The sequence below is a fragment of the Mya arenaria genome, chromosome 2, assembly GCF_026914265.1.
Source record: "Mya arenaria isolate MELC-2E11 chromosome 2, ASM2691426v1".
Classification (NCBI taxonomy): domain Eukaryota; kingdom Metazoa; phylum Mollusca; class Bivalvia; order Myida; family Myidae; genus Mya; species Mya arenaria.
Genome location: NC_069123.1, coordinates 28,128,232 through 28,145,771, shown reverse-complemented (window position 1 = coordinate 28,145,771; position 17,540 = coordinate 28,128,232). Strand labels below are relative to the sequence as shown.

At 32.2% G+C, this 17,540-nt stretch overlaps 1 protein-coding gene across 5 annotated transcripts in view; it reads right to left on the bottom strand.

Annotated features, from left to right (window-relative positions):
- LOC128218013 (transmembrane channel-like protein 7) overlaps nucleotides 1-17,540 on the bottom strand; it is a 46,741-nt gene that overhangs the window by 16,689 nt on the left and 12,512 nt on the right. For 4 of the 5 annotated variants that reach the window (XM_052925525.1, XM_052925515.1, XM_052925532.1 and 1 more), the window contains exons 1-8: nucleotides 14,656-15,682; nucleotides 9,287-9,347; nucleotides 8,576-8,657; nucleotides 7,472-7,737; nucleotides 6,807-6,952; nucleotides 2,632-2,782; nucleotides 1,912-2,073; nucleotides 1,191-1,366 (exon numbers count right to left, since the gene is read on the bottom strand). In XM_052925525.1, the coding sequence (XP_052781485.1) occupies nucleotides 1,191-1,366; nucleotides 1,912-2,073; nucleotides 2,632-2,782; nucleotides 6,807-6,952; nucleotides 7,472-7,737; nucleotides 8,576-8,657; nucleotides 9,287-9,347; nucleotides 14,656-15,086 (1,475 nt within the window). In that variant the 5' untranslated portion in view covers nucleotides 15,087-15,682. Of the gene's footprint in view, nucleotides 1-1,190; nucleotides 1,367-1,911; nucleotides 2,074-2,631; nucleotides 2,783-6,806; nucleotides 6,953-7,471; nucleotides 7,738-8,575; nucleotides 8,658-9,286; nucleotides 9,348-14,655; nucleotides 15,683-17,540 lie in introns of those variants that run through there. The other variant, XM_052925541.1, reaches the window with a different exon arrangement.

The window sequence follows — 17,540 nt, the reverse complement described above, 5'->3', positions numbered from 1 at the left end:
TAAATTTTTAAAGGCACACAAATACAGGTTGCTGCAAAAACATATTTTTATCTGTACCTAAATCATATGCTTTTTTTGTTATATCATTAAATCACACTCACAGATTAAACGTTTTGAAAACTTTTAATTTTTTGTCTTGGAACAAGCCAATTTTTGCGTAAAACCATGGAAACCAGTTATATAAGACAGCTGAAAAAAAATTAGATCGCAGATTTTTAAATTTAAGTTCAAAAATTTATTTTTTATGCATTTTTCTTAAACCGTTAGTAACGGTTTAAGCCATAAAACATTAATTTTCAAACGGAAATATGAAAATCTCTGATCTGATTTTTTGTCAGCAAACTTATATCATTGGTTTGCAGATATTTACGCAAAAATTTGCTCTTTCCAAGACAAAAAATAAAAAAGTTGTAAAAATGGTAAATCTGTGAGAGTGCAGCTTTAAAGTAAAATAAGATGATTATAAATGTATTAAAAGTAAAAAGCATTTTTTTGGCATTAACATATATTGTGTGCCTTTTAAATGAATATATAAGGAATTATTTCATATTTTCCACTGCACTTGCTTGCAAATTTCCCAAGAATGGCTACGGCAATTCATGGAATTTGCTGATGTGCCTTCATTTGTTAATACATGACACTAACATACAAAAAATGTGATAGATTTTTAGTAAGGCCCTTTTGATTTACTTGTTTTCATTTGAAAGAATATAATTATGAAATTACTAGATACTAAGCAGATTGTTCAGAAATTTGTTAAAGTTAACAACACTGTTAATGATATCATTGTGAACTTTTAAAGGTGAAATATCACAAAATAAGCTCATATATTCAAATAAAACAAGCATAGCTGAGACAGTTGTCTCAAATCTGGTTAGGAATACTGCAAGCATATCCATTAAATTTCCAATGCAGCAAAATTTTAGAAGTTAACAATACTGACATTAACAATATTGTTTACTTTAATAATCAGCCCACTGATTCATAGAATAAACACTTTATTTTTATGGACAAGCGGAATACATTCTTAATCATCATTCACAGTTATCCTTTGCCATTGGTTAACTTAATTATATATTTTTTAACCCAAAACGCTTTTTAAAAATCAGGTCATTGCTACGGTAATGATTATTCTTATGTGGTACGATTGGATAGTGGTCTCCCTTAAAACGCAACCTGCTTGCACTCACCTGATAAGCGTTATCTTGATAACAGTCACAGGTCTGTAGTCCTCAAACTTAACAAGGATACCGAAGATGACAGGGTACATGCCGTTCAGGAGGCCAATGACGATGGACGGGAGAAACTCTACGAGTAGGATCACTAGTGAATGGTAGTTATCCGCAACATTCGGGTCTGTGGTGAACTGAAAATGTTGATAAGTTATTTAGCCTTATCATAAACTTGAATAATTTACAGTAATATTATATTTGTACATAAAAAATTTATTTAAAAAGGAATGGAAGCAGTTTTGTATTGCCTATTTAAAAGTATATACAAGTATTTGGTAAGCAAACATCAGCAACAACTTTTATCTTAACAATTATATTTTATTCTGAACAATTTCTTCATGGTTTTAGAAACCCGACCTTTGAGAACTAATGTATTACCGTAATATAAATATCTGTTTCAAGTATCTACAATTTGGTTAAAAAGTTTCTGACCCTTCAAAGCAATACCAAAAGGCCCACTTGTTTTGAATGGGGCCTCTCTAATTGCAAACGTTCATAGTAGGCATATCAAATCCTTACTACAAATAGTTTTATGGTAAAGCGGTCAAAATAGTACGCTCTGTCAATGCTTGAATACACATGATATCTTAAAATTTCAACAAAATCTGAAATGAAGTACAGTTATAAGTAAATGTATATTTGAACCTGTACAATTTTGCATATTCTTGTTATAACTTACATTGGAAGAATAGTCCTGCGCATAGTAGATGGCTGCTCCCGCGCCACCGAGCATGATTAGTATGAGGAAGTTGATGAGGAATCGGACAGTGAAGACCTTGCACTTCTGTCCGCGTGTACGATTCCGCACTTCCATTTCATGTCGCTGATCACCTAGGTCCGCCTAGCATAGAAAATTCATTATATACATAAACAAATAATATATTTTACATCTAATTTGAAATGATGGTTTTTATATAAATCCTCTTTAAAATTGAAAGGCATTAATTAGAAAGGAAGACAAGTACACCGTACAGACCACTATAACATTCACTTTAGTCTTGCATATCTATCTAAGTGGTTTAATATAGTAAAATTTACATACTTTCTAGTTGAAAAATATAAATAGTAAAATTCATATACTTTCTAGGTTGAAAAATAAGAATAGTAAAATTTATATACTTTCAGCCTGATTAGTAAAATTAACATACTTTCTAGGTTGAAAAAAATGGTAATAGTAAAATTCACATACTTCCAACCTGATTAGTAAAATTCACATACTTTCTAGGTTGAAAAATATGAATAGTAAAATTCACATACTTTCTAGGTTGAAAAATATGAATAGTTAAATTCATACTTTCTCGGTAATAAAATTCACACATTTTCTGGATTGAAAAATATGATTAATTTAGTGAAATTTAAATAATATTTTGATCAAAGAATGGCAATTACAAATACTTACGACTAGTCCATTGTAAATACTCTTCTGCTTCAGTTTAACAGCTTCGTCCTCATCAACCATGTAGTCGAAGGCTGCAAACACCGTGTTACAGTACACGCCCTGTTTCGAATTTTCCTTCGCCAGAACAGTCTCCTTGAAGTTCGACAGAGTGCTGAAATATACAGACAATATTCCTGTTATTCAAGTTGAATTATATCCCTTAATTTATTTCTGACTAATATTTAAGGGAATATGATATTATAAATATCAATTTCTTGGTCTTTACAATTTCTTAATGGGAAATCGTAGCTTTAAGAAAACAAACAAAACATATATTCACAAAAATATAAATTTTAATTTGTGTTCCACAAAAAAAAATTGTACAAAAAAGTAAAAAAGGCCATTTAGAGTAAACAATAAATATAAGGTTCATTGGTAAATGCAAAAATAATGTTTCATAAATTATAAAGTGCATGCATATCAACATAACAACATATCGAAAGTAATATTGAGTATAAATAAAAGGCATTCATAGTTTTTTGAGACATAAGAAAAATGAGAAAAAAACATGCTAGATTACACATTTTAAAATGTATTATGAATGTTTGTAGGCATACATTTAAAAAAATTGCATAAATTTTCTCTTTTCAGGTCAGTTTAAAATTTATATTTGTTTGAAAAACAGCAAATCTCTGTTGACTCTTTTGGAAAATAATATTGTATTTTGGGGGAAAAAAAAGAAGAAATTACACCAATCTGTCGCATGACCAGAAACAACCCCACATATTCTAGGCTCAATATGGTTTTTAAATGACTTTCTATTCTACCTATTATAACAAGCAAATAATGGCTTACTCTATAAAGCTTAATTATATATGATCAGCATTTTATACATTATTTTATTAAGCTGGTGTCTTCAAACAAATACCTACATGTATGTGTATTTCAAACTTCTAGCTACACAAAAAATTACTTCCAATTTTTTTTTTTTTAAATCTCATGACTCTATTTCTACAAAAATAACACACTAAATTTTTTCATCGGATCTAAAAAATGCAACAATAAAGAATAAAAAATTTAACCACACACATTTGCAAGAAAAATTTATAGGATGAAAAACGTTTTCTCTTGCGAAGAAAAGTTACATTTAAGGGACCGACGGTCATGTTTATGTAATTTAATGCCCTCTTTTTATAACGAAGATACTGACAGCTAGAACCCTTTTTGTTTCTCAAACATGATTCTTTAAAAGGCTTAAAGGTTAAATTATCCATCAGCTAATGTATGTCAGTCCTTGTGGGGTAGTGGTTTTGGTGCAGTTTTGGTGTTTTTTATACATTAAACATTTCGGTAATAAAGATTAAAATAATTATAATATAAGCGTCTTCAGATGCACTACAGTGATAAAAACAAATTTGGTTCAAAAACATGAGCAAATCTCTTTAAAAACCATGTAAAAAGTCTGCAAGACAATAAATAGATTTAAAAGTTGATGCTTTGCAAATTAAAATTACAAAGAAAGGATAATAAATTAAAAAATTGTTCAGGATTATCATTCAAAATATTAATTATGTAAGGAAAATAAGAATTTGTCTTCACCTGCACCTGTTTTTAAAATAAAATAGAAAACATAGCAAATTTTATTTCGTCTGCTCGCTCAAATTATATTCGTCTTCGTCCAAAATATGACAAACAAAACATTAAGCTCATGTAGCCTAAGCCTTTTGTAATCATTTAACTGGCGCAATAACTCAATAACTGCATGTAGGAAATAGAGGCAGATGTTGAGTTCTTGCACTAAGGGCAATCGTAACAATTCGGCCATTTCCAGCATGCATTTGGATAGACCTCTGAGATATGCTTCAAGATATACGAATATGGTATAAGGCTGCCAGCGATTAACACAATGATGATGACATTACCGTCAGTAGACCCGTTCAATTATGTCAACAATGTATGGAATGATTCGTGTCTAAATTACGCTTTTGAGAAATCTGATTTGATCAGATTCAAATTACTAGAAAAACAGCTTGATACTCTGCACTGTGTGTTCAATAATATGTCCCTTGACGGTTGAAAACACATTCAACACTCACAGCCATGATGGACTACTTTTTTTAAAAACTAATATTTCCAATATCATATCAGTTTGATAATGGCTGAGTTGTTCCGATTGGCATTAAGGTTACGTGACATTTTAAGATATTTTTTCTGCAATATATTTCAACATAAAACACTTAAATCATTAGAGTGCAGCAAACAAAATGTTTTTTCCAACATCTAATACTCTTGAATATTACAGTAAAAGCTTGAAATTCATACCTAAAAACAAAAAGTAAATGAAAAGGACAATATCTTACAGACAAAAATAGATTTCTACGAATCAGATGTGTGGTTTGGAATCAGATCATGTGACACTGATTTGCCGCTACTATGGCCATTATTTTTCTATTGACACCAAAATTAATACGGGTTAATCATGTGAAAAAAAATTAATACTAACTTTCAAAACTCCAACAAAAATTGTTCCAAAGTTATTAATTCGAAACAAATACCTGACAATAAAAACATCAGGCAACGTAATCCCAATGTGGCAGCAATGAGTTTTACTATCAGGTGCATTAAATACTATCTATAGATCTATTCAAATGACACTAACGAGCCTGTAACGTTTTTTAACAATATTTACTCTAAGACTCTATCGTGCATTGCGATAACAATGTAGCTCATGAAATACTAATTTTCTAATCATTCATCATAAACTACATAAATTACAATATACAAATTTTGTGTGTTCAGATGCCAATTTCTCAAAACTTCTTAAGCTTAAGCAGCTTAAATAGCTTATTTCAAGTAGCTTAGATACAAACTTAAGTTTGAATTTGATAATGAAAATGGGTAATTGTGATTGACATCAAGATAATTTTTATTTAAAAGACAAAAAACTCTTAAAGAAATGAATATTACGCAAAGTATCGAAAATTTCAATTTTCCGCTTAGCTAAATCCTTTAATTAGGACTAAGAATGATTCGAGAAATTGGAGCCTGGCAACTTATACATACGCATCATCGCTATAAAAGTAGCTATTAAATGTGTACAGCATGAAATATCAAGAGGCTATATATGTATTCGTATAGTGCATTTTGGTGCTCACCTTCCAATTCGGCTATTTCGAAGGACATAAATAAAGCGTTAATAAATTTATGCGACAAAAGCAGAAAAAGGACAAATATCAGACTGACCATTGATGGTCAAATAACTGAAAAAGGGAAAAAAAGCAATTTGTTTGAAAATCTGCTGACTATTATTGACTGTTTCTGCAATGATAAACATCATGAATGTATCTTCTAGCAATAATATTATCTGACTTGGACAAGAAATTTGACGCTATTTGCGAAAACCTGAGGCCGCAGTTGCAAATGATGTTACGTGAGAAATCACAGCACAATCATTTTTTCAACACGCTGATTTTTTAACCGTGACAGTGGTCATATTTTTTTCTGTCCAATAACAAAGAGATAGTAAAAGTATAACAATGTCCGACTTAAAACTAAGGGTATTGAAAAAACGTGATATCTCGTATAACATCGTTTATGCATTAGGCATTGCTTTCATAGATAACGTCACGAATGGTAATATTATGTTCTCGAGTTAACCTTGATTGCGCAGACATAAAATAAGATTTTTTTCTGAAGAATAATTTTAACAGAATGCTGTACATTTCAGAAAATGTAGAGATGTTTTGGGAGAAATATCTCAATAAATTGACAGCAAACAGCACACAAGACAGACCATAATAACAACAACATGAAAACCACAAAATTTCACCACCAGCAATATACAAAGACAACATAGATATAAAAACACAATCTGGTGCTTAGACGAATCAGAAATCATACATGCCATATGGGGCATGAATGGGGGGGGGGGGGGGGGGGGGGGGGGGGAATCCCGGAATTTCGATCTATCCCCTAGTCTATTTGGAATGTGTTTCACTCAGTTCATCAAACGGCATGATAAATCAAAAAGCATTTCTGCCCAATCTATGCTACTTGCAACTTACATCCCATTGTGCTTGTGATGATGTTCACAGAATTTCGTAATAAAATTTTGATTTTTTTTTTATCCCAGGATGTAAGACGATGATGCTATGATGGCAAAAAATGCACTGAAAATTAACATTGGTGAAACTCACTTGCGAACCATGATGATGAGACTGAAAAGCAAGACCAGCACGGTAACGAGAAAGTACGCAAGCGGCATGTTGTATTCTGATGCGGCAAGCTCCTTTTTCCTGTCAGTGTAGAAGCCGTTAAACATTGCTGTGTTTTCCATCCAGCCCTGAGGAAGAATAGTATAAATAACTGACACGTTTGATTTTATTATATACCCCTCATAAATCCACACTCAATACATATCGCAAAATACGGTAGTCCGTATTCCACTCCAGTGCAATACGGCTGTATTCCACTCTTGTGACGTCATGTCATAACAAGTATCATTGCGTGATGTTAAAATTACGTCAAAAAACAAAATGGTGCGTTGTTAAAAGGACATTTATTATAAAAACATGTGGCTTTTAAGTGATCTAACCAGTAATGTATATAATAAATGAGTTATTAGTACTGCGTTCTGAAATTCTTATCATTTATGACGATTGTATAGAAAGCCTAATTTCAACAATTCATGGTCACATATTTTTATTTAGTATTTGAAAAAACGTTCAGTATACTCCTAATGATAATCTTAAAATAGAAAAATAAGGCATTTGAATTGTAAAATCGATATACATTTGAAACGAAGTAGTACTAAGCATTCAAAATATTTTGAGATTTTATCCTTTTTTTCGTTTTCACTTACTGTTCCCTGAAAGAAGTCGAGGATCCGCGTTAGTGCATCGGATGAGACATTCGGACTGTAACTCGAGCTACATGACGTGACATTTGTAGTGTACGCACTAAATTGCCCATCATTCCCCACGAGGTCGCTAACATACTCAGTCGTGGAGTTGAACGAGACTTGGAAGATCGTGATGCAGAAGAAGAGGAGGAGGAAGATGAAGATGTTGAGGAACAACAGCCAACGGAGGAAGGTGAAGTACGAAACAACACCCATACCCTGGTGACCTGAAAGATGATGAGATTGTTAACAAGAGCCCCTAAGAAGAAACACTATCGCTTATCTGGGGTTTTTTTATGTCAAACAAGGAGCTTAACTAGAAAGTTATTAAAACCAGAGTTATGGGCCTTGCTGAACATGTGCGTATTGTCTTTGGCAACATTTGTACCAAGACTCATTCTTCAATTGCTTTTGAGTTATGGGTTAAGTTTAAGTTTTTGTATGATGCTGACGCCGCTGATGCCCAAAATGACAGCAATGATATGGCTATGTCTTGAATTTTTCCTTAGAAAACAGACGCTCTAAGAACATTAATGGGTCATCTTCAATACAAATGACCCAAAACCATAGGTCCAGGACAGGTCATGCAAAGACCCCATATTTTTTATTATTGATAAAATGAAAATATTATTTTCATTATATATTCATATTGTACCAAAATGGTCACTATTTTCCAATTTCAATAAATAAATGAAACATTTCCTAAAGAGGGTAGGTGTCTTGATCAATTTAAACAAGTTATCAACATGATGTCACAGGCTTAGAGTAAATGATCTGAGGTGGGATATACAGGGTGCAGGAAACCATATTTATTTTCGAGCTTCACTCTCACCCAGTATTGTTTCCTTTGCCCTGTATAGCCCATAACGGATCACCTACTTGCCCTGTAGCTTATAGCTAGTATCCTTCTCATGAAGTGTGAGTGTATTATTAATTTAACCTCTGACCTTACCATGTCATGAGACACTCATTGACCTGAATCAGAAATTATATAATCATACGATGAGTAATTGCAACTTTTTCATATTCTTTGAAATATAGATAAGGACAAAAGCTGATAAAAACCTTCAATTTTTTTCAACGCCCCTTTCCACACTTCAAGGGAATACGTTGCCTCACGCCAGCTGATCTTGAAGCTGTTCCATTTCTGTAATGGAGAAGAAACAAATTAACCACTTCAGAAAAAATATATTAAGTATGGTAGCTTTTACAATGTAATTTTGAAAACATAATTACAGTCGAAACCCATTGGCTTTATACCCCTGAGAGATCAGCCAAAAAATACTTTTGAGCCTCGAGAATATCGAGCCAAGTGGAAATGCTTAAATAGAGTAAAACAAAATCGGTCCTTTACATCAAGTTCCAGCTATCGAGGAAATCGAACCAAGCAATATCAAGCCAACAGGTTTTGACTGTATTTAAACTGATAATGGAAATTGAAAAAAAAAAACAGATTAAGACCTCTCTTTTGGGTTTAAACTTCAGTGAATTAGATTAATAACTTTCATAGCAAAATCTATTGAACGTTGCATTTCAATTCATGTCTATTTATTTAAGAACTGACTTAGTATTTGTCAGAAATGACTGACCAATAGAATGAATGAAGACAATGATGTATGACCATTAAAGATTATTTTAAGTTGAATATTGAATACCATCCCTGTATCAATTTCTTCCCTGGGGAAGAGATTTGAACATGTATTAGGGGTATACTAATCAATGTCAGGCTAAAATGAATTAGAAAAAGCTAAAAATAAATCATGGAAAATTGCTTACGCTTTTCATGGAGTATTTGAATCCCTTGGACGATTTCATCGGCCCTTTCATCAACATCTCTCTGGAAATGGAAAAATAATCTTGTTTGAAGATATTAATTTAATATAATATAAGTAAAAGAATGCAAACTTTTGTGTTGAATTAAATGATTTAACTTTTCTCAGTGAGAATGGTCTAGTGGTATATATCATAATTATGTCTGCCTCGCACACAAGAGGTTGTCAGCGTTTAATCACTTCTAGGGTGTGCATGTGTGTGTAATTTTAATATTCATGCACTCCAGCATTAAGGCCTATTCAACGAGAACTCCGATAACATTGTTGTTCATTTTAGGATTTCGGAGCATATTACACAGTGTACCAGGATCTGTGTGGTCTAGTGGTATATATGTCAGCCTCTCACCTAAGAGGTTGTGGGTTTGATCCCTACAAGGGTGAGAGTAGACTAGTTGTATAGGTGTCTGTCTCTCACCAAAGAGGTTATGGGTTTAATCCCCAACAAGGGGAGAGTAGTCTAGTGGTATAAGTGTGTGCCTCTCACACAAGAGGGTGTGGGTTCCATCCCCATCAGGGTGAAAGTGGTCTAGTGGTATAAATATCTGGCTCTCACCCAAGTGGTTATGGGTATGATTCCCACTGCAGAGGTACTTTCTCATGACCACTATAAATGGACACCCATAATTCTCCAGGTTTCTACTCAGAAAATTAAGTGATTTTACAAGCAATCAGCTTTGGTCACAATCAAGTCAAAAGAGAGTATAATAAAGGGCAATAATTTACACCAAATACAGTTACCTAACTTGATTAAGTAAGAAGGTTGGATGGTTTGGAGCCCTTGTATAAAGTTGCAATGCAATAAATGATGTTTTTGCTGAAATATTGACTTAAATGTGGTAAAATGCAAAACCTTAACCAGAATTTCTACTTAGAATAACAAAGGGCCATAAATTTGCATTTTATGTAAAATAAAGTAATCCAACTTGGTTATTCAAGTAGGTTGGATGGTTGAGTATAATTGTATATTAAGTCCCAATGCATTATACATCCAGTACTTGCTGAAATATAAACTTTTTCGTGCTTACATGAAATTTGCATTTGAATAACAAACATTAAATTTAAAGAAATATTCCACAATTATCATTGCTTTTCAAACAATTGTTTATATAATTATTTAATTACAATAAGTGATGACACTTCTTATTAATTATTTATTTTCAACACTGGTTTATGCAAACAATTTAATCATTGGGAATAGTTACAAAATACAGGACTGTAATATTAACATATTCATTAAATAATTAAAAGACCGCTGAATGAAAATTTACACATTTTTGTAAAGAAACCATGCAATCGCTTGAATTACGCAAATCAGCCGTAACTGATATACAATCTTTTATTTGCATCCCCTGTAATTAAACAAAGGATCGCTAACAAATCCAATAAGCAAATCAATAGCTAGTTTAAACGGAGTTTTATGACTTTTCCTCTATAGATTTACAATAAATATTTATCATGTCAAACAATTCTCAGAATTTTCAGATAATCTTAATGTCATTCCCGGGACAATTTATGAAAAGTCAATCGAAAACTTATTGACCATGACAAGTTTTAACTTATTTTAGTGTTTATGCGCATGTCTCTGCCAATGAATTGGCTGTACAGATCTTAATTAAATCATTTGAATTCTGATTAAAACGACCACATGCAAAGTTCCATTTAGAAATTAATTTGTTTTGTTATGTGGGTCGATCATTCAGTGGTTTGCACATGCATGCTGACTAGATCTCAGTTAAGAGAGACATTCATGCAAACACAAAGCCTTTATTCTTTTTACACTCAACTCAATAATTAAATTGGCATCATCTGGGCGCAGTCTTGCTGCTTAGGCAAAAAAAATGGTTAGGTTAGCATTATATTCTTTTAAAAAAAACAGGTAGGGTAGGTAAGCTTTTTTATTTTTATTTTTTTAAGGCTTTACATAAGATCATTAAAATATTTTTTTTAAAAAGAAGAAGTTTTTTTTTTACCAACGGTCTAAAAATTGGTAGGGCAGCGCCTTATTTGTAAATAATGTTGGGTAACCCAAACAAAAAGTATTTCTTTTTAAAGCCCAATTTTTTTGTTTATTCAAATTACACAAAATAAACAATGAGATTGGTTTACATAGTCACACAGTCTACACAGTTGCTGTATTTTAGTGCTTCACTAAACCATACATGCCATATTTCTGAGAGGCTTCCCAGGGGATTTTGGTCTGAATTCCAGGGGATTTTGATATTACACCAGGGGATTTTTACACGACGAAAATTTGCGCAATATCTGCATTTATAATATAACAATAAATACAGAAATACATTCAAATTACAATAATTTTTGGGCTTAGTCATCATGGTCTTTCATGGAATTTCACACTCATAATATTATTGATGCTTTCCACTGTCAACCTTAACCCTTTACTTCATAGATACGCAATTTTACTTATCTATCCATAGCTTCATAGATACGGATCTTAACGTTTTATCCATAGCTTCATAGATACGTAATCCTACGTATTCGTAATGTAGGGGCATTTATTTTCATACCTGATGCTTGTTTATTCGCTATAAATTCATATTCATGAAGTATAAACATCGATAAATACAATGCACTAAAAAAAACATTATGTTACTATTTAAAGAATTTCGGAAAATCGCGAAATAAGGTCACTGGTATCAAAGATGCGTAAAACGTTGACTGCGCAGGTTTGTGGGCATTCGTTTCTCGTTTTCCTCGTGGAAATTTACACAATACTGCAAGTTATAATTAACTACCAATAATAAAACTATATTTTATTGATCACGCGCCTGACGTCACAGGTCATGGTTCGAAAACGTGTCAAAATGTCGGCCATGTTGGATAAACAAAAAATCATCTGGCTTGTATAAACAAAGGCCATAAATCATTATATGGGACATATGTGTCACTTCTGTTTCGCTAATCCGGTCACAAAAATGCGCATCTGCTTCTACAAATTGAAAGTAAGTACAAATGTGTTATAAAATAATGACTATCCCTATTGTTAAACTTTGACATGACCCAATTTAACATCGATCAGCTGTTGAAACACGTGTTTTCGAATACACAAGAATGCAATGTAGAGCTAATTTCTGCCCTTGTTAACTTCAGTTTAAAACAACATTCCTGAATAATGTCATTTATATTTCAGTGTTTGACTGACGAATCGGAACATTCTGGCTTCGATTAAAATTAGTTGGAGTACGACGTCGAGATAGCGAATTCGGACCTCGGCGTCACGCACACAAGGATACGAGAAATGAGGATTTTTAAAATCAAGCCCAAATGACAATACCTGGACATGCAATAAACGATATAAATTTAGAAAACAACAACATGCAGGCCTCATTTAGTAGTTGAATAATAACTTTATTTGTTCATTGTATTGTTAAATAACCGAAAGTAATACGTACTGTGACTGTTGATCAACTTTTTTTTTCATCGTTTCATATATATAAATATACCGTGCTTCTTTGTTGTGAATTATTTTTTAATTCTGTCCATCTTTGTTTCAATTCAGGTTGCATTAAATGAATTATAAAAATATGTTGTTTATATAATATTTTGTGTTATGTTTGATAAATAAAAGTGTAATAAAAATTAATTTTCATCAAATTTGACATATTTTTCTGTTTATTTATGAATAATATGCGTAAATAATTTAGATAACAAAATAAAATTTATATGACTGGATTGGAAATTTAATTCTCTATAAACTTTACATTGATGACTTATTGATTAAACCAAAAGAAATACTAAGAAAATAGGTTTGTAATACATGAGGGTTAAAATTCCAATAATATCAATAATCTCCTATGAAGTAGGGGTACTGATATGAACTGATAAGCCATACACTGGCAGCCTGAAATGGCTTAGGTTTACATGAAGTAAAGGGTTAAGCAAGTTTTGAAAAAGTTTAGTTTTTTTTAAATTCCAGGGGATATGGATCCCCTGGCGGGGGACCAGGGAATGGGTAAAAATTCCGGGGGATTTTCCCCCCCCGCCGGGCGATATGGCATGTATGCTAAACAGTTTAGTCAGCAGCAGGGAAGCACCCCTCATATATGCCAACTTAATGGTTACATTAAGCAAAATTAAACAATAACTATTACTTACTTAGAAGACTATAATGAATATTGGGCTAATTGTTCAAAACTTCATTACATTTAACAATGTGATCAATGAGATGGTTGTTCAATGAGATGGTTGTTAACTTTTAAATGTGAAATACTCGATGATTTTCTGATCTGTTAAATAAAACAAGTTTAGCTGAAATAGTTGCCTCAAAGCTTGTTAGAAATACGGCTTATCATAAGTGTATCCATTAAACTCCAGAACAGTAAAAAAACTGAAAGTTAACAATGTGGCTTATAACTTTAACAAGTTCTGAACAATCAGCCAAGAGTTCAATAAAAGATCCTGAAGTGTTAATGGAATCATGAAGTTCAAATATTTATTTTAACCCAACATCACAAATTGCTTTTAAATTGGTGATTCTCTCCCATAATTAGTATAAACATTATATATTTAACATTTGTGAAGAAAGTTATGATAACTTATACTAAGTCACTCTCGTTGGCACAATGTTGTGTTAGAGTTGGTCTTGTGTTGTGGGAGAAACCTGACTATCAGGTATTAAATGTGACTGTCCGGCTTGGTGACCTGACTAAACCTGGCAACCTCATGTAATCCCAGGATGGGAATCAAACTTGGGTCGCCTAGGTAAGAAGTGTCAGTGAGCTAACCACAGTGCGCTAACCGGACAATCTCTGATTTCAATGGAGTTGAACATCAGTTTTTTAATTTTTATGAAAAACCACATTTATTGGGCTTTAAACAAAAGAAAATCTACATTTTTTTCATCAATGTTTGAACAGTTGTGGCAGAGAAGCAAAACTTTGTCAAAATGAGTTTCACAAGAATATAATTACATAACTGCTATTTACAATGTAAGTGGTTTTATTATCTGTCTTGTGATCTTGTCTGGTGTGTTTTTGTAAAAAACATATTGAACCAACGCTCCTTTGATGTTTGTTTTTATGCAAACAAGGGACATAATGCCACAGTTCTTTAAGTTAGAGTCGTTTGCCTTGTTATGCAAGAATAAACCATGTTTGATTTGAATGTATTTAAAAAGTTTGCACGACACTGACTCCGCCATTATAACATCAAGGCATATCATGTAATTTGAAAGATTTTTTTTAAAAGAATTATTGCTAGCATTAAGTCTTCGAGTGTCAATTGTTAAACCTTCAATCCATTGGTTGGGAAAATAGAGAAAGTGACCTTAGGTATCTGGCGAACAATTTTTTTTACCTCTTTCGTTCATGTAAATATGGTGTCCAAGCATGGTTTTGATTAAACTTCCTGTCAACATACTGATCTAGCTCTTTATTCGTCGAGGTGACAATTTCTGGGTGCTTTTCATTCTTTTTATACACAAATTCTTCCTTCGGCTTTTCAACTGGTTTTACGACAATCACGGCTGAATTCTGCCGTACGTTGTTATTATTTCTCTCCGGCGAAGGTGGCGGTGGTATGGCTGGAGATGTGACTGGAGTAACCTGCCGTTTCTGTGGCGGTGACGGTGGCGGTAAAATTGGGACAGTATCCTTTGTCGCCGCTGTTGCTTTTAAGGTGGGGGGTGGGGGAGGGTGAGGCTGGACATCTTCTAGTTGGTAATTGTCATCATCGGCTGGCAATCCCCAGGGGTCGGGTGAAACTCGAGCAGCTCCTCTTCGAAACATTTTTCAATTTTTTTTCCAGCACTCAGATCCTTAACTTCAATAGCACTTAAAATTATTTAAAAAATGTTAAAAAGTTAATTTTTATTTAATTATATGTAAAATTGTTCACAGCAAATTACTGTCAAAATGTTGAAAGAAAGAAATATTTCAATCAAAAGGTTTTTGCAGATAATCCAGCAAAAATGTTTTTCCAAATGTGTCCTTATATAATCCAGATTTTATTTTGTCACAAAAATCATCCTTTTAATAAGAATATAGAATCATTTTCTTCAGCGTATTACCTCATATCACAGAAAAATGGTTTTGAAGTAAATCATTTTTTCTTCCAAGCTAAGTTTGAAGACAAATATAGCTATAATTAAGCTTAAAAGCTATTTCTCTCATAAATATATTCAAGTTCCTTCTAAATCCAAATATTGTCATTGAACCTTGAAACCTGACACCACAAAGTCCACATCTCATTCCAAATCACAAATCACAAATCACGCAAATCTCTTGACAGCCATTTTTTTGCACAAAATTGCAATATAATTACTAATCATTCCTTTTTTGTTTCCTTCTTTTATTTCTCACTTAACTTTATTATTTCAGACTATATAAATGATTGGATTGTTTGTGTAAAATGTTCCCCTGTCCAAAACATGTTCAACCATGCTCGAAATAAACTATCATATAACAATAGGATAATGTAAAACTTGTAACAAAAACCTTCTTGTGAAAAACAATTACAAATTTATTTTCAAGTGACTTTAAAGCTCTGAAATTCCATTATATATTTTTGTTGGCAATTATAAGAACAATGAAAATAATTCCATGACAAATATCTGTTTGTCTGATACGCGTATTTAAAAACAATCACATTTGAATATAATTATATCTTTAAAATGCAATAATTCCATGTCAAATACAACATTTCACAAATGTTGCATTTCAATTCTCTTATATTTTCCATCCTGCATTTTCTTATTGCCTTATAATTCTCATGGAATATCAAAACATAATCCATCACACAATGATGTTCGTTCTCACAGACTTTCCTATGCTAATATTGACCCTCGAGATAAAGACACATTTTGATAGCAGCTACAAAGAATGGTCAAATTACCCATCTCATTACTAGAGCTGCACTGCTTAATTATTAACAGCCTAACCAGCATCAATAACAGCATCATAATACATGAAGGTCACCAACTAGGTGAAAGTGCAACCATTTTGATAAATAATGCAAAGCAGATATTCCAGTCCAAATATTTTGAAATATAAGTCAAAGATGATATTCCAGTGCAAAGATTTTAATGTTTAATGCAAAGCCAATGTTTCAGTGCAAACAATTCATTATATAAGGCAAAGTAAAATTTCCAGTGCAAACATTTTGATATATAATGCAAAGCAGATTTATTCCAGTGCAAAGATTGCAATATATAATGCAAGCCCATATTCCTGTGCAAACATTTTAATTTATAATGAAAAGATGATATTCCAGTGCAAAGATTTTAATATGTAATGGAAAGATGATATTCCAGTGCAAACATTTTAATATATAATGAAAAGCTGATATTCCAGTGCAAATATTTTAATATATAATGCAAAGTGGATATTCCAGTGCAAACATTTTGATATATAATGCAAAGCTAATTTGTTCCAGAGCAAACATTTTGATATATAATGCCAAGCGGATTTATTCCAGAGCAAACACTTTAATATATAATGCAAAGCAGATTTATTCCAGAGCAAACATTTTAATATATAATGCAAAGCAGATCTATTCCATAGCAAACATTTTGATAAATAATGCAAAGTGGATTTATTCCAAAGCAAACATTTTGATATCTATTGCAAAGCAAATATTCCAGTGCAAACATTTTAATACATAATGCAAAGCAAATTTTCCAGTCCAAACATTTTGATACTGAATGCAAAGTGGATATTCCAGTGCCAACATTTTGATTTATAATACAAAGTAGATATTCCACTGCAACCATTTGATATCAAGCACTTTTGATATATAATGCACAGTGGATATTCCAGTGCAAACATTTTGATATGGAATGCAAAGTGGATATTTCTGTGCAAACAATTTGATATCAAATGCAAAGCAGATATTTCAGTGAAAACTTTTTGATATTTTGATGTCATTTTTTTCATATATAATGCAAAATGGATATTTCATTGCATTTTTTTTTGGATATCTTATGCAAAGCTGATATTCCAGTGCAAACATTTTTATATATCATGCAAAGTTGATACTCCAGTGCAAACATTTTGATATATAATGCTAAGCATATATATTCCAATGCAAACACTTTGATATCTAATGCAAAGCAGATATTCCAGTGCAAACATTTTTATATATAATGCAATGCAGATATTCCAGTGCAAATATTTTGATATATAATGCAAAGCTGATATTCCAGTGCAAATATTTTGATATATAATGCAAAGCGGATATTCCAG